General features: G+C 45.1%; 1 protein-coding gene across 10 annotated transcripts in view; it reads right to left on the bottom strand.

Moving 5' to 3' along the window:
• The window catches only part of LOC112563376 (neo-calmodulin-like), a 143,105-nt gene that overhangs the window by 10,272 nt on the left and 111,463 nt on the right, over positions 1-21,370 (bottom strand). For all 10 annotated transcript variants that reach the window (XM_025237311.1, XM_025237308.1, XM_025237315.1 and 7 more), the window contains exons 2-3: positions 15,755-15,908; positions 1,863-2,006 (exon numbers count right to left, since the gene is read on the bottom strand). In XM_025237311.1, coding sequence (XP_025093096.1) covers positions 1,863-2,006; positions 15,755-15,908 — 298 coding nt within the window. The remainder of the gene's footprint in view (positions 1-1,862; positions 2,007-15,754; positions 15,909-21,370) is intronic.

Genomic DNA, 21,370 nt, shown 5'->3' with positions numbered 1-21,370 from the left:
CAAATCCTCGGAACCTCCAACGCCGGATTTGCATGAGGGGAGGAAATGACTTACAGCGGAAGGGAAAAGAGAAAGTGCAGGAGCTGCTACCCTCTCTCTCTCCTTCCAAAGAACGATCCAAATACATCTCAAGGTGGGTGGGATGTTTTGGAAGAATTTCAAAAAAGGGGGAGGCTACTGCATAATCAAAGGGTCTGTTTTGGAGGTAATGTTGGCAGTCAGATCTGGAAGGGACGTTTGCAGGATGGAGAAAGGTGCCAAAGAGACATTCGGCAAGGATGGAAAGAAGAAAAAAAAAGTATACATTGAAGACAACGACGAGCAGGGTTGTGTCTGCGATGCAGGTGTGGTTCTGAAAGGTGAAAACAGAGACCAGAATTTGAGTCGGGGTGGGTAGGGATAGAAATGTTCGATGATTTCCCAACCAGTGAGTGTAAGAGACAATATTCCGGGACACTAGGAACACTTATTATCTCCTGAGCACCAAAGTAGCACCGGTGCTGCTGTGATGAGATAAGCAAAGAAGGACAATATGCTGTGCATGTCCGTCTCTCCGTCCAAAAGAAAGCTAAAAAGAAACATTTTTTATATTTTAATTCTAAGCAGGGTATACTTTTACGGTTTTTTGCCCCTCCATACAGTATTCTCAAATAAAGTGGTGGTGGTGGTGGAGGGGGGGGATTGGTGTTTTACGCCGTGCCAGCAACTGAGGCTATATCACGGCAAGGCAGCCAGCCCTGTAAACAGATGCCACGTGCAGAGAAAGAACAGCGTGCCCGAGACGAGAAATGAACTCTGGGCAGCCAACCTTCACTGTATTGGTGACAGGCGCTAACCGTTGCGCCACCGGACCGCTCTATGGTGGTGGTGGAGAGGGAGAAAACAATGACAGTTTTTATTTTAGCATTGTGGGTTGCTACATGTTTAACCTCATCAATAATAAAGGCATTCTAAGGACCCTATAACACAATGACCATTTAGCAATTCATTTTCACTATGGGAAGAAAAAACTGAGTACAGGTCAAGCACAGTATCCATAGAAACATGTTTTTGTTTTCGACATCATCGTCTGTTACAGATCATGAAAGGAAGCTATAACTAGCTGTCATTGTATTAGAATGCTTATAAAAAGCTCAAGGAGCTTAAATATTCACCAGTTAACATTTACTGCATCAGGCTATTTTAATTTCTTTGATATATGGTCTTGAAAATCGTATTTTCTAGACACGATTTCGATTTTTCTGGTCACTGCCTGCCTGAAAATTACCGTATTTTAAAAACGGCCGCCTACGCAGTTCTACATACGGGCACCGATGAAACAAAAAAAGCGAAATATCTCCGTGGCATCATCCGACAAATGTTTCATTATTTTATTGGCGGATTTCGAATCGTGCAGCCTTGAAGGCTTGAATGCAATTTGCACAGAACAAAAAGCATTAATAACCACCCATCTATTTTTGTAATGACCTGCCCGCATTTTTTAAAGGGCACGATCTCTGAAAATAAACCCTTTTAAGGTCTTATTTTGTGAACCCCAAAAACTATAACCCTGTAAACACCTGTACGGATTGGATGAACCCTGGAAACTTTTAACCATCGCTATAAAAAACAATACAAAGAAACAGCAACAACCAAGTAAGCAACAAATAAAATAAACAGCGGTAATTCAGAAGATGGTAATTTTATATATTAAATTGAGCTCCTCTTGCTCGCTTAATGAGGAGGGGGTGTTCAAAGGAAAGGGAGAGAGATGAAATGAAGAGAAAAGGTAAAGGAAGAGTGGTAAGGGAAGGAAGGATGAGCGGAGGAGAAAATGAACAGCAAGGGAAAATAAGTTGTAAGTCATGGTTGTCGTGTGTTACCGTTCTTGTCCGCCGTCTTGATCATTTCCTCGACTTCTGTCTGGGAGTACCGATGTCCCAGCGTCCGCAGGACAACGCCGAGCTCTTCACAGGAGATCTTGCCGTCCTTGTTCTTGTCGAACATCTCGAAGACTTGCTGCAAGTCTGCAACAATGAAGTGTGGACTGTCAAGACTGCAGTTCTAAGACCAATGAAACTGTTTAAAAACTATTTTTAGGAGACATGCACACGATTTTATCTTGCTAAGCAAAACACCGTAGAGCTGAATTGCTTCCAAATAATAAAGTCATTAAAAAAGATGCGGTTTGAGCTGCCTTTTGAAACTGTTAGATCCAAATATTGACAAATATTCAACTGTAATGCAACACTGTAACTTACAACAACAGACATAACAAAACTGATAGTTCGATTGAGCTGTAAATATTAACAGCAGCGAGACAACAATGTAATTGCAGTTAACAATGAGAGTTTCCTGACAGCCGAATGATGGAAAGATGAAGAAAGACATGTCGTGGTATATTTGGCTATGTTTGGCAAAGTTGTCACGGTTAAATAAACATTTATACATAAAAAGTTCGGAAGCTGTCTATGGTAACAAATTTGTTGAATTTGACGACTTTTGTTAACGGCAGTGGTGAGGAAGAAATCGATGTTATCTGCCATACCTCTTTCCACCCACAGATTATGGACTTCGAAAATGCATAAATTCATAACCACGAGACCATCGCGAATATTCGTACAGGTAGCAAGCTGACGCGATCGACTACCCGCTGCCTCTCACACTTTCTCAATCTACTTCCCCTCTCCCATCCGATTTTATTTCTGTCAGATACGCACGATAACACAAATGCAAAGAGGAGGGGTGGTAGGAGGAGCAGGACTTGGGGTATGCGATGGTTCCTATTGATCGTGGGCGCGAGCTGGCACAAGGACGAGGTCGCCAGTAGTGCCGTGTACAGTGATCGAAGTTCATCAACAAGAAACGTTCTTTCTCCATTTTAGGATCTCATGTCTGTCGCTTCTCCGACATGCTGATGCAAAGCAATCAAGACCTTTTCGAAATTAGGACTTCTGCCATCAACAAAGATGACAGTCAAAAATAAATAAAATATGAAACTGGCGTGGGAAGAGGACACAGCAAAGACCGATCAGTGCACGGTCCACTGTTCAACCTATTACTAAATTTCATAGGAAGTAAACTATCCGACACAAATGATAAACTAAAACATAGGTTTTGGGCACATAAGGATAGCGATGAGATTAACTTTTTCAAACCCCGACTTTTTGGTACACGGACTTTTCGTCGACGGACGTTTTGCCGACCGGACGTTTCGCCGCCGGACGTTTCGGAGTCGGACGTTTTGCCGACCGGAGTTTCGCCGCCGGACGTTTCGGCGCGGTGCACTTCATTTCGGCATTTCACGTGGGAACTTTAGCCGAAGTCGAGTGTGTGACGCCCCTTAGCTTACACATTTCTCTCGCCATTGTATCAATGTATCAGTGAACTCTCTCTCACTATCCCTCCTCATGTGAACCGTTAGCTCACACATTTCTCTCGCCATTGTATCAATGTTTTTTCTCAAAGCTGTTGCGCATAATCTGTGATAATCAAAGTGAACTGTATGTGAAGTCTGTGTGTAAAATTTGTTTGAAATAAAGAATTATTGTGTAATCTAGTAGTTACTTTCATTCTTTGAGAAGTAAGTAAGCTCTCTCTCTCTCTCTCTGACATAATGCGGCGAAACGTCCGGCGGCGAAACGCCGGTCGGCAAAACGTCCGACTCCGAAACGTCCAGCGGCGAAACGTCCAGTCGACAAAACGTCCGGCGGTGAAACGTCCGTCGGCGAAACGTCCGCACACGGACTTTTTAACTTAAAAGCTCACAGTTCACTGAATCTGGCTCATAGACAACAGCAGAATATTACAAATGTTTTGCCACGAGCATGATGCTACCACAATCCAACAGGTTATCAACCTCGTCAAAAAGATCCCAAACAACAATTCAACCTTGATCATCGAAGAGCTCTATGGCAAGAAAGTACTCTCAATCAGTAAATAGCTTCTAGGCATCAAAGGGCTTGCAGAAGACAGCAAATCACTTTCTCTACTCAAAGCACTCATCGGCATTAAAACACTAACCAGAAATAGTTCCACTCATAACCTGAAACCGGAATTTAAAAGGAGCTAGAAAACTGAAATAATTTATTTTATTAACAGGAAAAACTGTTCGTGCCCTGCTGCATCAAAAATCCACTAGTGCCATAAACCTTACCTTAATCATTCACCCTATTCCTTCTGTCAATTATTTTGGTCCGGAAAATCCAAGAAAAACAAAGATCTAAGCCCTTTCCGGCTTTTAAATAACATTTAGGACAGGCTCCATTGACAGATTTCCACGTTTTCCATTTCGTCTGCACAGCAGCTTTTTGTTGTCGAAGAGTCTCTCTACCCGAGAACTGCAGCTTGTGATCAATAAGGCCACATCTTCCAACTCTTCCCCCAAGGGAGCTCATCCCACCACACGGGCGGAAGAGGTAGGTATTAAGTCACACTTGACATTTGCAGCCTGCAGGCAGACATGCGAAAAGTAGCAGACGTCAGAGAATTAAGTATCGAGCGCCACCTATTGCCAGACTCCCGACAACGAAAAGCACAATGTTTGGAACCTTCACACAGGGGGTGGGGGGGGGGATAGAGTTGTCGAACACGACACGGTTGCTTGGCTGCTCACGGGTGGACCTACACTAAGATGAACATTTCGTGAGCGGTAAGGGCAGCAAGCTAGCTGCATGAAGTGCTGCACCGACATTTTCAATCACGGAGGACAAACTACAAAATTCTGTCCAAAAATTAAGGAGACGGAAGGGAGGGCAGAAAACGATGGCATCTGATCAAAGGGCACGGCCTTACCTCAGAGGAAGACGTGGGGGAAGGGGTTGCAGGGAATAACGAATCTCTCCCACAAGACCTTTTGATAAATGTTTCATATACAAATTGTATCGTGTTGTCAGACCCAAACATAAGCCCCGAGTGGGAACCATTGAACTACTGATTGCTGCTTATGTTCGCAATAACAGAACGGGCAGATAACTTGAGCTAAAAAAAATAAATCAAAGGTCATCCGTTCTTTCACTCGATTTCCTTCCCTTCCTTTGGTAAAGCAGCTTACCAGACTACTCTCCCCTTTCGCTTTTCCTAAAAGTGCAACTTGGCCAGTAAATCGATACAAAAACACGCAGTACCGGAAACTGTGGTTCTTCCACTTCCAGCTCTTTTTTGTTTTCCCTCGCGCAGTTCTCTCCCCCAACCCTATAAAAAAAGACAAACCCAAAAGAAAGAATACTCAAGGCTCTTGAACATTTCTCACCTAAAAGGTTGCGGCACGCTCTTTCGCAACAAACGCCCGTGCGTGTGTGTGTGCGCGCAATTCCTTTCAACAAGAAAGAATAATTCTGTGCGCACAGAGCTACTACAATTGAGTTTTGTTGTCTGCACGATATTTCATTTGACAGCCATGGTTTTACAAAGACTAAAGAAGGGAAAAAAGGGGAAAAAAAGAAACAAGATATGTGTCTCGTCTTATTCATGGAGATGGGAAACATCTGGAAGAAATAAAACAAGCGACTGAGAGTGGAAAACGTTGACAAAATACATATTTACATTGTTTAATCGTTCGAAGCTGCAAAAAAGACAGATCAATGACAGCAATTTAACCCTTGTGCATAGATGTTACTGAAGCAGTGTCGGTAAATTTCCAAAAAAAGTAAGACTATAAGTGATATATATATATGTTTATGTAATCTGCCAAGCCCTCAGTTGCTCAGTACGTCAAGCAGGAACGACAACTATAAAGTACAATCTGTAATGCCGACATGTGAAAAACAAAGAAATAGCGAGCAGGTTTAGTGACCTGCCGAATCACCCTTGACAGGGAGTAGCACCTGTCAGATAATGCACCTGCACAGGTGAGAGAGAGAGTAAAAAGTCCGTTGGGAAGCTGGGAACGGCCAAACGCCCCAAGGTCAGGTGAGGTCAAGGTCGTGTAGGTGTCGCTGGGACTTTCCGCCCGGAAATCCGCGGAAATTTCTACTACAGGAGTGGCCTTGGTATGGTAATGTCAGTCAACAATGTGTTTGTGCACCACGGGGTATTTAGGTCTGTTTCTTTCCACCATGCCTAGTACAGTTGGCAAAGTGCTGCAGTGAGCAGATTGTAGTTACCATTAAGAAGTTGTTTGCTTTCTGGAAAATAAATCGATGAAACATTTTTTAACTGGTGTTTTTTCTCTCCATATCTGAAGCACTACTTTTCCGCACTTGCAATCAAAGTTTGTAAACAAAAAATAATAATAGTTGAAAATGCTGGGCAGGTAGTCAGCACGTGGCTGCACGGCCTCATCACGAGGTATGACCTCACAACAATTGCAAATGTCGATGTCCGTGCGATTTCTAAGGCCGTGTTTTGGCAAAGTGCTGAATCGTCACACCTCGCAAGAGCCTCAAAGTTCCATGATATTGGTAAATGTCTTGGTAAGAAATCCCGGACTAGCCTCAACATGTTGACCAAACGTTCCAATATCATAAACCTTCGCCTCAAGTGTGCAAGAAAAAAAATGGAGGAACCATCATGGGGTCCACAGATGTTCCTAAACCAGTCATAAATAGTAATTATCAGGTTCCAAGTCCATCGTCAGAAAGGTCGGAGGTCAAAAGTGCAGACGTGGCAGACAGAAGCATGGCAGCTCCGTCCCACACGCTACAAGAGATCGAGCTGAAGATTTCTGTGGGTAAAGGGCTATAAATAGACTCTCCGCATGCGCGCCTCATCACTATCAGCACTCACTATCTACAGATGTCCTACAGATCGTTCCGTGACCGATGACATAGGGAGAGTGGAAAGCGTGCGTGCTCATGTGATTGTTTGTGCGTATGTGTGCGTGTGCAATCAGCGATCAGTATAAGGTGAACATTCAAGTATTCACGTTTAGTCGGTTCATCTTTATCTCCATTACTTTTAGTATTAGCAAAAAGCAAAGAAATTGGGGGAAGGGGGGAAAAGATGGAGCCTTTCTGAGACTTGCTGGAAACAAGAATGGAGGTGACGACGAAACATACAAAGTAACTCACACGAACTGAAAAAAACAGATTAAAGAGAAATTTCTATAGTTAACTACCAATTATCTTAAGGAAAATTTTAAAATCATTCACTTGGGACGTTATTTTTAATGTATCAAATCCTTCGAGATTTCGTCACTGTAGACCGTATGATACATCAACACTGCCAGACACCCACCTCTAAGAAAACTCCCCCTCCCTCAAAACTACCTCTGATTAAAACACGCCTTCACACTTCTTATCAAGGCAATAACACTTCTAACCGAAAACTAAACTAAACATAAACACCTCTGATCAAGACATACACGAACCCTGACCTGCTTCATCTCCTACGGAAATGAAAAAGAACGCGTTTTCTAGTGTTTGGGTTGCCACTAATATGCTTAATTCTTTTTCTCCAACTATAAGTTAAAAGAAGAAAAACCTATTCCCCAAAACAGGCGCAGAGAGAATGAATGAACAGGCAGACAAGCAGACCTACTAGCACAAAAGATAAACACGGACGGACAGATTGTTAACGCAGCACGCGAGCGCGCGCGCACACACACAGCTGGTTGTAGGAGAAGGAAACTTCGCCTGTAAACAAAAGCTTGCGGATATACCTCACCGAGGGGCTTGTATTTACTTTGTCTTGCATCCAGAAGATTCAAGACACAATACTCAGAGTCGTGAAGAGCAGTTCCTGTGTCTCTGGCCGCACGGCTGAGTTTACATCAAGCCCCGGATGCGTTTGGCTGCCACAGCGGCGACTCCAACATCACCAAGTGTGCGCAAACGATGCCGACGTTTCAGGAAGCTCTGGCCAAGTGATCCTGAGCGCAGCTCACTGCACACACGCGTGTGGCCAGCCAGCATAAAAATGTCTCCAAAATCAGAAACACGTGGCACCTCTCAAGTTCACAGGCCCTGGTGTTTGTTTGAAAGGGGATGGGTGAGGGAAAGACAGGAGGGGAAAAACAGATTCGATAACAGGGAGCTCGTTTCCACACGTGATAGCAACAGCATGAGCTTCGAACTTCCTACAAACCTAATCTGCTTCTACACGTCTGTGTAGTGTACAAACCTCACGTTCCAAGTTCAACTTTGCAGAAAGGAGAAAAGGCTACGTAACACCACAAACCCGACGAACGATCAACATACCCTCGTGTTGTTAAAGCCATGTTGTGGTGGTACATGACTGAAAGAGTAGTGACTGAGCATTATGCATACCTGATAATTCAGAATGCGAGGAAGACACCAAACTTTCTGGAAATACTGATTCAGAAAATCTTACTTGTAAATCAATAAGATGGCTTCAGCAGAGCTTTGTTGTTAATACTTGTTGTTGTACGTCACACTATTCATTAATATTGTTATTATAGGAGTTTTTATAACTAGATGTGTGACGTACAAACAAGCCGTTGTACCTGTGAGCGCACCCCATGTGACTCTTTGTTCTACAAGGTAACACGAACGTGAGAGTGGAGGGGTGGATGAGCTATGCTGGTGTAAGAGGGGACAGGATTGGTGGTGGTGGTGGTGGAACAGAAGGGAGGGGGGTATTGGTGTTTTACTCCGAGCCAGCAACTAAGGCCATATCACGGCAAGGCAGCCAGCCCTGTAAACAGATGTCACATACAGAGAAAGATTAGCGTGCTTGAGACGAGAGCTGAACCCTGGACAGCCAACCATCAGTATATTGGTGACAGGTACTAACCGTTGCGCCAAACCGACCGCCCAGAGGGAACAGGGCATAAAAGGGGGTGAGAAAATAAGATAATGTGCCAGTACTTCAAGGTCGACAGGTAGCCAGCCGTATTTCTGAGCAAGACCTCCAACATTGAAACAGGTGGAAACATTAAGGTACCCTCGAGTGTCGTCGAGTACCTTATCTCTTGTTGACTTCCTGGAATGTAACTACCCCCCCCTCCTTTCCTCCAAGTCGCAAACACCTTTCACTGACCCCTCCCCGCAACCATTTCTTCTCCTCCTTTAAAATAGCAGCACGTGATTGCGAGATGTACAAGTACATGTCACCTCCTGAAAAAGGAGTAATTTGTATCACAAACGAATGTCTGGCCTTTCAAAACTAAGCAGAAAGTGCGAATAAGTGCTCATAAATTACAGGAGGCGATGAGCTGTCTTGGTGTTCACTTTGGAACGATGTTTTATGCATGTCTATAATGTGTTTTATGTATAGAAGAGATCGTACAGCTAAGACCTCCGCTCCTCAGCACCCTTTCCCCTCACCTGCCCGCGTGTGGGGCACGTGACTACAGTAGTCTACTTTGCGCGGGAGCAACTCAACCTTGAGTGTTCGCAAGCGTCCGGGTGGTCTACCTTGACACCCACTAGTTTCGTACAGGACAGGCAATACAAACCGCTTCTATTAACCACGTTCTTCAGTTCCTGCCCACTTCCCGAGTTTCCGATGTATCAGGTTGTTAAAGTGAAGAGGATACCGGTTAGAGTAGGTGGCGCTATGACGATTGTCTTCTTCCTGTCGTCAAAGAAACAGCAGTACCACAAATTTATATTTTCCATCGTTTCTGTACACTTACACCGTCTGAAAAACGTTAAGTGTTCCCGTATACCCGACTGGCCGAATGGGTAGTGGATGTAGGTGGTCCACTGAGTTTAGGATATGATATCAAGAAAGAGCTTCATCCGCCATCGTGACCAGTTTTACTGGACAGCTGCTGGGTTTAGGGGCACGGGAAAGTTTTCCAAGCAAATGCCACAGAGCCAGGAAACATGACCTTGTGGTTCACAGTCGCAATTAACCAACAACCAGGTTAGGGAGCATTCTCTCCAAAACAGGTCAAAGTATGGCCGCTAGATGTCGTGGGCGGCAATGAGCGGCATAAATGCTCAGCGCTGCAAATTTACAGGCAAAAAGAAACATCTTCGCCATAAATCTCCACCACCAATACAGGGGATCCTCGGGCTGTCACTTCATTTACTCGAGATAAAAAAGGGGATGGAACCGGCTTAATTTCCCCTTCATTTGGGCTTTCCCACCAGAGACCGGTTTTCCCCTGATGCACGGCTGAGCGTTTCCCGTTAGAGATGGAGGTGTGATGCTATTAACCTGGTATAACCTCCTCTTTCTCTAAGCTACCTCCATCCAGACCCTAACTCATCTATAGCAAAAATATATAAACTAAAATAGTGTGGAGAAGTTCAGGGAGACGATGCCAGCCAGACCCTGGAAGTGGAACTCGCATACGCTCCACTACCCATCATTACGTAAGCCAAGAGCAGCTGCTGATACCGACCCCCAAAACCCGTTCGCCCAGTACCACCCTTTACCCCTCAGAGGGTGGAGGTCTGCTTCTGGTCGACGTTCCCACTTGGAAAAGGACCAAGAATTATAATGATCTCCTTCTTTGCTCATCCGTCAAGCCTCCTGTTGTATGATGCCAGCAGCACATGTCTGCGCGCCCACTCCCCCATCACCATGTCGTTCACGCTGATAAGGTCTCGCGCAAGCAGCGAACCACTCGCCTCCGGGATTTGAACCTCGACGAGGGTGTGCCAGCACGTGAGGGCGTAGTGGCAGAGTGTACAGAGATGTATGATTCTGCTTAAAACCTCTATAGTTACATAAGCAATCGGAATAACCAATGTGCTTGTGGAAGAAAAAAAAAGTGGTCGCTTTACTTTGGCCTTTTACTGTTGTTGTGTGAGTGTGCAGGGGTTATGGGAATAGCTTTTAGACTGATAATACAAGACTGATAAACTAATTTGAAATACACTCGGTTTTGTTGCAGAAATTTACTAATCACACCACGAAAAGAAAAAAAAAAAAAAAACGGGCTAAAATTATGGCATCAGAAAAAATAAAATGCAAGGAAGGAAACTGATGTGGGTGGTGATTGCGGAGGGGATGATGTGTAGGTTAGTACGGAAGAGCAGAGAGTACTTTTGGAGTAAAATGATCGGAAGACTAGCAGCAGTTGACAGCAGCATTCGTGCGACAGCAAATATGTCGAGATACATAAAACGTCTCTCTTCCCCATTGGCAGTCATATGTGCGCTCGGACGAAAGGTTGCGATGAAAGCGTTTCACGTGTGTCGGGGTATCTGGGAGAAGAAGCGAGCATGAAGCTGGAACCCACTTCGACAGCCCATTGTGTTTTTTTAAAGCATGCAGACACCTGCCAGTCTTGCCAGCAAAGAGCCCGTCCTTCTTGCCAATCACATGCAGCGCTCACGAGGGTCCGTTTTTGCTGCAACGGGTTGTGGAGGGTTGGATGGAGCCTTACAACGCCCGCCGGTTGACGCCGCTGTCGGGAAGTAGTGTTCGGCTTTGATGTGGTGCGCCGCGGTGAGGTAAGATGAACACTCGGCAGCTAGTACGTAGGGTGCGCGTGCTGGCAGCGGGATCCGCGAGCGCACGTGGGAACAGACGTCAGCGGGGTGCTTCTTCTTTGATGTCGAGTACTTCACTGAAGGCAGACGTGGGGGTATGTGGGGAGTGGAAGAAGAGACGGGCAGCAGGCAAGCAAGCTTAAAGTGTATGCTGAAAACGATGGTGAGATTGGTCGACACCCTAGTTATGGCTGCTTGCGTCACCCGAAAAATGTGTGTGAAAGTAAAAAGATGGTGGAAGTAACTGAAAACAGATGAGGAACGAAAGAATAAACACATCGAACACACAAGAGTGCGGGTGTCGTAGTTGTGGTGGGGGTTGAGGTGAAGGTGAAAACCATGCTTTATAACAGACTTTTTACCCCATTTTGTCTTCATCTGCATTTCCAGACACGAAACAATATTATTTTTCAGAGGCGTTTTTCGGCACTTGCCACGATGTATATAAGTTAATAAGATACAAGTAAAATAGCACGCGAGTAATAGATATTTGAAATAAACAGCGATGAAGCAGTTCCAGTTTCGAGTCGTTTGTCCGACTGATTTTTCTGACCTTGTTTTGGCCTGAGAGAAAGTGAACTTCAAATAAAGTAAACGAAAAAACAGTATCCTTCCGCAGAAGAGAGAGAGAGAAGAAAACACTTTTTATCAAACTAAAATATTTAGACTCTATCCAATAGGACAATTGTATTGTAGACCTCTGTGTGAGTGCATGTCGTCTTCAGTGGCTTCGCGAGCAATGCACTACCAAGATGGCGCGCGACATCTCGAGCACAGGCAGTCTGACGTCACACAACAAAAACTGTCAGGAAGTCACTGAGAAGGTTGGCATCGACGTTATTTTTTTCTTTCCATCGAAACCTTCTAGACATGTCTGTCGTCCCACGTATCACTGCGACCACCTTTGTGTCTTGTGCACTAATGCCAGATGATTTTATCATGTCTTCTAATGCTCCCATCCATCAACGCTAACACACACACATGCGCGTGCGAAAACATACCGCTCGAGCAACAACGTTTAACGGATTTAAGGACAGAAAAACTCAGAACACACAATGTTGTGAACTGTGTCACGCTCGATTATCTGTTTCGTGCACCGATTCACCACTTTAGAACACTTTTTTAAAAACAAAGACCAACCGGAACAAAGAACGACAACGCAGCCAGGATATCGACCCCACAACGAAAGGGGGTTCGGCCTGACCTTTTCAACGGTGGGTTGTTTCTCAAATTTTCTTTCTATTTTCGGCAACATGCGATGCTTCTTAACCTGCAAAAAATGACGGCTAGCTGTGAAGAATAACTAGATGAAAAAAGGGAGAAGGGAGATCACTCTCCGATGCTAATTGAGGTCGAGAGCGGTTGGCGATAGAGCACGAAGCCTGCAGCATCATCTATTTGATAAAACGGAAGTGGAACGAGGGTGAAAACACTGCATGGGCAAAGACTGGCGTGCGATAATTGGAAACCCTGATAATAAATCGCCGTCAGTAGGCCACGTCACTGAAATGAGCTCCCTTGTTTGCCAAACGTGCCGGTGGCACCGTCTCGGAGGTAACCCTGCGCTGGCTACACAAAGGATGTTTCTTCGACGCGGTCGATGCGGCGGTTACGCCACAACCGTTACCAGCACCACCACAGCTCCTCTCTAGTGTCTGAATCCCATGTTTCGAGAGAGACTGTCATGGCCCGTTGGCTGCAGATAATGATATGGCATATTGGTGTGATATGATTGTTCTTTTCTGACGAGAGGGCAAATGGCAACGTTTCACAAAAGAACTGTACTCATTTACATGGCATGACCTACTGTTTGTGTGAGTGCGTGCGTGCATGTGTTCAGTGTTAACTGTAACGATGCTTAATCATTGCAGATATACTGCTTCCTCTCACACATCTGAGATTAACGTAAGCATACGAAAGACGTGGAAGCAGGCATAGACGTAACATCGTTTCACGTTCCCACTTTTATAATTATTAGTCATTATCAGTAGCCCTCATTTTTCCCTCGGCAAAAGCTCACCTTTTTTAATTATCATTATCACTCACGCGCGTGCCTGACCCAAGTGTGACCCGAGCAAACCCTACTCCTCACCCAACGTCTTTCGTACACAATGAAATCAGCATGAAGTCAAAGCATGCCACAGCGTGCACCCTTGCCTTCGCACGTGCTCAGCTTCGTGCACGTGCACGAGTTCACCTTTGAGCACGCCCTTACTTCGTTCGCATTACCCCCGCCTTCATTCTCAACCCTCCACACATCCGCCACCATCTTGCTTTTACTCCTATCCCTTGACGATAAGCCATTCGCCGTACTCACGAGTGGTCCAAGGTTGGCCCTGCTGCTAGAGTTGACAAACAAAAACAAAAAGAAAATAAAAACCGTTTGAAGGTGTTTTGATCCTATCGGCCGGACATTATCGATTCAATCTGGTTAGCCGAGGTTCGCGACGATGTATCAGTGCCGCTGCTAATGAAATTTCTGACGTATCGACCAAGTCCCCCGCACAGCCCTGTCCTTGTCCAGCCCTGTCCAGGGGAAAAACACCACAACCTCCAGCGAAATTAAAAGAAAGAGGCAATATGGACACGTACGTGGTGGCCTGCTTCAGTTTTGCGAAGGCATTCCTCTGTGATCTGCAGCCGAGATTTCTGAGAGATCTGTAAGATATGTGTCTGCGGGGAAATACAAGGTTCTTGCCCTCGCACTGGCTGCCGAGCGCCTGTCTGAGAGGAGATAACGCTGTGCCAGCTTTTAGTTTTCTCTATTTTATATTATTATTATCATCAAAGGAAGGAAACAGAGAGAACGGCGAAGAAGGAAACAAAATGAAGGAATGTATAAACAGTTCAGTAAATCAAATAAACGTGTAGGTATCAGTGTACGGGATACCCCTCCTCCTCAACACCACAACCCCCCCCCCACACACACACGTACAAAAGCATACCACACACTCACAGACACATTATACAAGCTCATACGCGCGTACACACACACAATCACAAACATGTGAAAGCAGAAGGCACACGCACAGACACACGCTCAACGTCAGCTTTGTGCAGTACAAAATTATTTAATGCCGTGGCTGTCGAGTGGAAAAGTACTGTCAAGCCATCTCCGTGATGCTATAGAGGTTTTGTTTTTTCTTAGGGCGCCCCTCCTTGCGCTGTTGACCTAGGGACTTGTTTGTTATTGGTGCACCTTACTTCCGGTATGTCAAGCGGCGCGCTATGCATTGACGTCACACCCTCTGAAATGCACGCAAAGAAAAATACGGCCCGGAAGAATTGTGTTGTATACCGGGGACCACTCGCGCTCCAATCTCGCTAGGCCGTGGGTGGCTGGTCTCCGCAGGCGGTCATCTTAAATAAAAAATTATACAAGAGACACACACAAGCAGTTTTTCTACCCGTTCTACTCGGAAACTCATCTCACGAGCGCTTGTTCAAAGCGTGGTGCACCTGGCCCTCTGGCTGCCACAGTCTGCAAGCACGCGAAAAGCACGTGCTTGCCGCCTTGAACTGCTCGCGTGGGCTTCGTAAGAAAGCCTCCCCCTCACCATTATGTCACATGGCACAATGCACGCAAGGAGACCCAGGGAGGCTCAGTGCAGCCACAAATGCAGCAACTGGCAAAGCTTCCGCAGGAGCCCTCGGGGAAGGAACTGATGACAACGAAGTATAAACTTCCAAGGTGCGACTGATGCAGGTCGAGAAATACGTTCTTTTCCTTTTGATTGGTTGAAGAGACCTTTTCGTCCCTCCCTCCTAGCCCCAACATTCAGGTAATTAAGGAAACTTGACTGGTCTTGTATCGTAAACATCTGTGGCTTGGGTGCTTGTTATCTCCTTTCAACACAAACCTGCAGACGGCGGTTGGGTCTTATAGACGTTTATATGTAAGGACAAGGAGGTGGGTGATGCCAACACTTAAGCAAGGGGATGAACCTCCCACAACCACTTTTCAGAAAAGGGAAAAAAGTAAAAATACAAGCGAGAGAATTGAAAGGTAAAAACCATTGAGATTACAGTGGGAACAGGAAGCGGATACTAGAGCTGGGCGGTGAACGATTTTTAAAGGTCAGACGGAAGGGTAAGATGCAGAGTAGGAAGATGAGCTGAGAATACGGCAAGACCTTGAGTCGATGGATCCAATAAGGCTGTAAAGGTGTTTTGGTGTTTACCAGCCCTTTCTTTTCACGACAGCTGCAAAGCGCGTAGATCTTCGAGCGACAGACAGGGAGGTGTACTTGGATAGAGAGAGACTGATAGACAGGAAGCGAAAGAAGAACAAAGAGTACAGGACTAAACGAGAATATATATAAATCAGATTTTTCTGTCTCCAGCGACGCTATACATATCTAAAGTTAAAAAAAAAAAAAATCCATGGTCAGATTTACGAGGGAAGTCACACACAGGTCACTGACCTTGCTTCTCTTTGTCGTTGAGCCCATTGGGCAGTCTGTCGCCATGGTCACGTGCTGCGCCCCCGGAGTCCATGTCCTTCACTGCATTATCTTTCGACCGCGACTTCTTGCGCAAGTGAGGGCTGAACTTGATGAGCTTCTTACTCTTTGTCGACTGCAACACAAAAGAGAGAAGTTTCTTTAGACGAGGGTTCTCGCAGGTGCCACGAATGTCACACCAGGATAGGGCGACACAAACTAGCGGGTAATGACGAAATACGAAAATGATAACGAGAAATAAAGATCAATGGCTATGTAACACAAAATACTATCATCACCACCGAGTCATGCTGTGTATAACATGCGAATGCAACTTCCCCGAAACTTTTAACAGTCATGCCGGATGGTCGCACGTGTGGGTGTCTGGTGGAGGAACTGTGCATACGTGGCGAGCAGCGATGAGTTTTCTTAACCAGTTTGTCTAACATGTGACTATGGTTGTCCGGATTTCGAACACTTGGCAATATTCATTACATTTGCAGCCACTGACCAAAACACAGTCACATAGTACGACAATTGTCTGGACAGGAACCCATCCTCACCAAGTCAACAGAACCTGTAACATGATGTACAATCATGAGTACAGGGTATGTACGGATTCCGATCAAAGTTCATTCGAAGACAAAAACAACAGCGAACCAAGGCAGCAGCCAGCTGTCGTTTGAGGAAAGATGCAGGCACAATGCTTAATCACAGAGGCGATGATCAAGCGTTGGTCACCTGGCACCAGAGGAATCATGATCAAAGAAGGCAAGCTGCTTTCTCAGTCCAAGGGGCACAGCACGGAGCATAGGTAAGTGGGGGAGGTTTGAAAAGACACCTCACGCATTTTTCTTCATATATACTCTGTGGCGAATTGCACAGCCTGTAATGTTTATCGCGACTGCTCTTATCTCATGTTCGCCAATTACACGCAGAACAAAGAAATGGATGCTAATTGCAAACGGGTTCGAGACCTGGTATTCATTCTGACAAGCGTACACTTGATCAAGAAGGGTTGGTGCAGGGATATCTGCAAGCAGTAAAAAGCCTGTGCTGTTTTACAAATAAGAGAACAACAGGTAGGGCTAATGAGGAAAAGGGCAATTGTAACCTACTATTATGGCAGCTGTGAAAATCCATTAAGGAACAAAGGAAGCAAATTACAAACATGTACAAGTTGAGAACTAAATATTGGAAAGAAAAAAAACCAAACCAAACATGACTAGTCAGAAATTCATGCTCGTGTAAAGGGTTAAAACCTTCCAAACTTTTGACCCGCATCATAAACTTGAATAAAATCAGTCCCTTGGATGCTTTGGATGATATCATCTAAAATACACAGAGGTAAAAGATCCACGCGTTAACTCCTTTCCTTGGCTGCTGGTACTGAATGAGAAGGTTGTGCCGTTTATAGACTGCCACGCATGCGCAAACCATGATATGCCGCCAACTCATGCGAGGCAAATGACGAATAAGCATAGGTTCGTGCGAACTTGATTCCAGGCTCGGTTCAGTTAGCGAAAGTAAACTGTGAATCTCTGAAGTAAAAGAAATGCAAAACAAACAAACAAAACAAACAAACAAAAAATCCTTGAAGCTTCAAAGCATCACAGACAGCAATCTATAAGACCAGGAAATATGAGTGGTTGCAATGAGGTCTAAAAAAAATAGTCCTTTGGCTCAGACAGATATAGCATGTGAGTGAAAAGCTTGTTTCTATTTTCCATCCAGTGACGGTCTATCTCCATTTTCATCCACCCACTCGGTGCTGGAAACCCTAGTGCTCCACGAAAGCGGTTCTTTTTTCTTGACCGAAAAAAAACCAACTGAAATGTGCGTTGTGGTTTTCTTACCAACACGTGCATATGGGCATGCACACTCAGGATCGCGCAAAGTGAGAAAAAGTTGAAAACGAGTAAACCGGCTTCTTCAAGGTCACCCTGGGTGAGCTTCACGTGCCAGACTTCATTCGCGCGCACACACACATATGCACGCGTATGAGCACACGCCTGACAGCGAATGTGTAGGCGTTCAGTGCAGTGAGGGTTATGTGGTTTTGCGCATGCTGGGTAAGCAGGCTTGTCAGTCAGCCTGTATCGGTAAGCCCTGTACTTCTGGTACAGCCAGGCACTAAAAGCAGTCATCACTCAACGATAACAGACTTTACACAACATCTTTAGAGTAAAACCTTAAATTAAGAACGGTTATTATCAAATAGTCCTTTAGTCATCAACTTCAATAGTCACCGCAACCAGATATCATGACCGGTCTGTTATGTACACACAAAGACTGCAGGCATAAACAAGCGCTGTTTATACACAGCTAATTTCCTGACACAGGTGGTAATGTACTGGGCCCACCTTAACAACAATCAGCCACCAACCTCGTTCACAGATGTCTTGGAAAACACTCGTTATCCTCCCCTCGCTTCTTGCCAGCCCCCTGGTGTTTATCATACACAACACATTCGTATGATCCGTTGCCTCTGTCTGTACACATTCTGATTTTAACGTGCAGGTATCATGTGTAATCGTAGATCTTGTTCCTGATGTGGGTAGGTGTGTATGCGCGCGCAAAGGAGAATAAATGTATGTAAATAGGCATAGTATATATATATATAAGTGAATATATATATATAAGTGATAGCTTTAGTCTTTTTTTAACAGTCTCACTCACTTTCTCAACCACGACGAGAAGAGCCAGACATTTTTCGCTTTAAGAATCTGGCGCACCAGGAGCTGAGAACCATATTTTCCACAGAGCAAATTACACCTGCCGAGTTAAAAATGTACTCTAGCACAGGCTTCAGGAACTTCAATCTCTCTCTGCGTAGACAAAAATAGTCTCCATCTCTGTTTCCGTCGCAATTAGTTGCACAGCACTGCAGTCAGAGAACCTTATGCCAATTGTTTCCCCTGGACATTTTTTAAGTTGTTCCACACACACATCCAATCCCATTCTTATTTCTGTTCCGACAATGCTTGAAATACTTCACTCCCCTAACCAAACATGACGAGCTTTTCGCTTATAATCCGTGATGTTTGAAAGCGTCTGTAGCGCGAGCAGAGTACAATGGGGCGTGGAATTTCGAATGAAGTAGCGAGGCACTTGACCTTTACAAGTTCGACCTGTGGTAAGTATTGTGTATCCTCTGTTGCCTTCCTTCAAAGAGCTGAATAGGGGGTGTGTGTGAGAGAGAGAGAATTTCACACACAAAGGGTTCAAAGTCGCACTAAAACCTAAAGTTTTTGCCGACCTTTCGAGAAACGCGATGGAATGACTGCTTTAGCACTCTGGCGAATGCAATGTGTACAGCAAAAAAAAAAAATATATATATCCCAGGTCAACAGGTAGACAAGAGGCACGTGCACATGCACACACATCCCACCTTTTAATTCCCGCACTGAAGACGGTGAGTGAAAAATAAAAAGGCTTATCTGCTGCGGTGGCGGCGAACGGGGAAGGGCTGGGGGCAGCGAGGTCAAGACAGATAACTGGGTGGGAGGCCATTGATAACATTTTACAAGGCTTGATCGATCTGCAGCTGAAGCGAGCAAGCAGCGTGGGCACCTTGGGCTACATCAGCTGGCAGGCTGTTATCAAGCAAGACACTCACCCTTTTCCCCCTCTCTCCTTCCTCATTCACAACACACCCAGCGCCACCCGTCGTGCTTTCGTCATTTCCGACTTGCTCGCAGAAACTGAAAGTCTTCAACCAGCCATCTATTTATTCATACCTATCCGTTCCCTCATGTGTGACAGCTTTTGGATTGAGAAAGTCAGTAGCACCAAGTCACGGGGCACCTACAGTACTAGGTCATTTCAAGTCTTTACTTAAGAGGTTTTTGTAATTAAGAAGCTGACCCTGCTGATGAATTTTCTCCCCCTGCTGCCTTAAAATAGATCACCTCCCTACAGAGGGACACTCAGCACTGGAGGCGAAGAACTTTTGAAACGGGATGAAGACCGGTGTGATGATGTCCGAGTGTGGGGAAGCCCACGGGACACAGGTAGCTGAAAACCTTCCCATAATATTTATATTTGTTTGAGAAAATCTTTTTAAAGAATCGAGGCTTTGATTTAAAAGATATTTAACACATATCGAGTCACGTTTACTCCCATTTCGCGGATCAAGTGGTGGGATTTCTCCAATCTTCCATCACCTACCCAGCTCGTGAACAGCAGGCAGTTATCATCCAGAAATAGCGCCCCTGATAACGGTGCATGCAGTGTTTCCATAGCAGCATTTTTACTCCTACAATCGCTTTTGTAACGAGAAAACGTAAACCGTTTCATGAAAGGATTATTAGTGGGATGTTAAATGGAATAAAAATGAGGTCTCACACAAACACACACAAAATAATTAGTTTATCGAAATCTTAAAAAAACGGCCACGAAAAACTGAGTCACGAGGCCTTCTTTTGCCTGGGTTGAAGGTCAGAGGGCGGTAAAGGCAATAAAGGAAGATCAGACCTCTCTTCCAGCACTAGGTACAACTTCTACCTCGTTAAAGTTCTTGGGTTTAAGAAAGAAGACTCCGTAATTATGATACGCTAGAAGAGATCATACGCTAGAAGAGATCTCTTTGAACACGTGGTTACTGCTCGCGACTTTCAGCAGGTTACGGTCAGCAGACTCGGAAATTTCACCCAGCACTGAATGAGGCACCCGATATTTCAGAAGCAATGGCAAAGTGGCAGAAGTTCTGTTTTTCACACGCCTCTAGTCACGACGAGCCACTTACAATTCACCGTCCGACACGTACCTTCGAGTTCGAGGGTGGTAGTACCGCGGTGGCCAGAGGAAGAACTGGTTTACGAACATCAAAGATTGGACTGGTTGTCCTGTACAGGACCTGCTGACTATCTCCCGAAATAGGAAAGATGGCACGCCCTGTCAGGTACCACGTCTATCCATGTGCTCCCCATTACGACATGTACCAGCCAAGGGACGAATGACTGAATGACTGACTTGTGTTAAACACTTACGTATATTTGACTGTTTACATTTGTGATAACCGAAATGTCTAGGTCAAATATCATGACGGGTGAATGTGATTTATCGCTTGTAAAGCAATGAAAGGAAGACTTTGAAAGGGGGAAAATGCTATTGCACCACAACCACTAGATGCAGGGTTTCCCGCCCGGTGTTCGAGGAGTGGCACTTGGAAGCATCACTTCTAACGGCGCTACTTCAATAAGTCATTTGTTCAATAATGAGGATGTCTGTCGAACGCGGCCAAGATCTTCCCCGTAAAATTATTTTTTCCTGGACAACCACAAGCTTGTTTCATACTCAGAACGGCCCGTACATCTTGCACCCGGTGACCTGGACATGGAGAAGGGAAATAACCTAAACCAGACGGGCGCCCGCTCACAATGAGAAGATAACTCGTTCAAGTTGTCTACCCTTGCCGTTCGCGCACCGGGTTTGTCTATTAATAAATATATGTCTGTGCATCGACCGGCTTTGGAAAGCAAAATTGAATAAAGTGGCTGGCTAAGGCAACAAAAAAACAGTCTGCTGAAAAAAACCCACAGAAGTTTTGATCGATGATGGCTAAAAATGTCGACCGTTAATGTCCGCAGGTAGCGT

This window comes from Pomacea canaliculata, linkage group LG4 (assembly GCF_003073045.1).
Source record: "Pomacea canaliculata isolate SZHN2017 linkage group LG4, ASM307304v1, whole genome shotgun sequence".
Classification (NCBI taxonomy): domain Eukaryota; kingdom Metazoa; phylum Mollusca; class Gastropoda; order Architaenioglossa; family Ampullariidae; genus Pomacea; species Pomacea canaliculata.
Note: the sequence above shows the minus strand (reverse complement) of the source record. Positions and strands in the feature narration are given on the sequence as shown.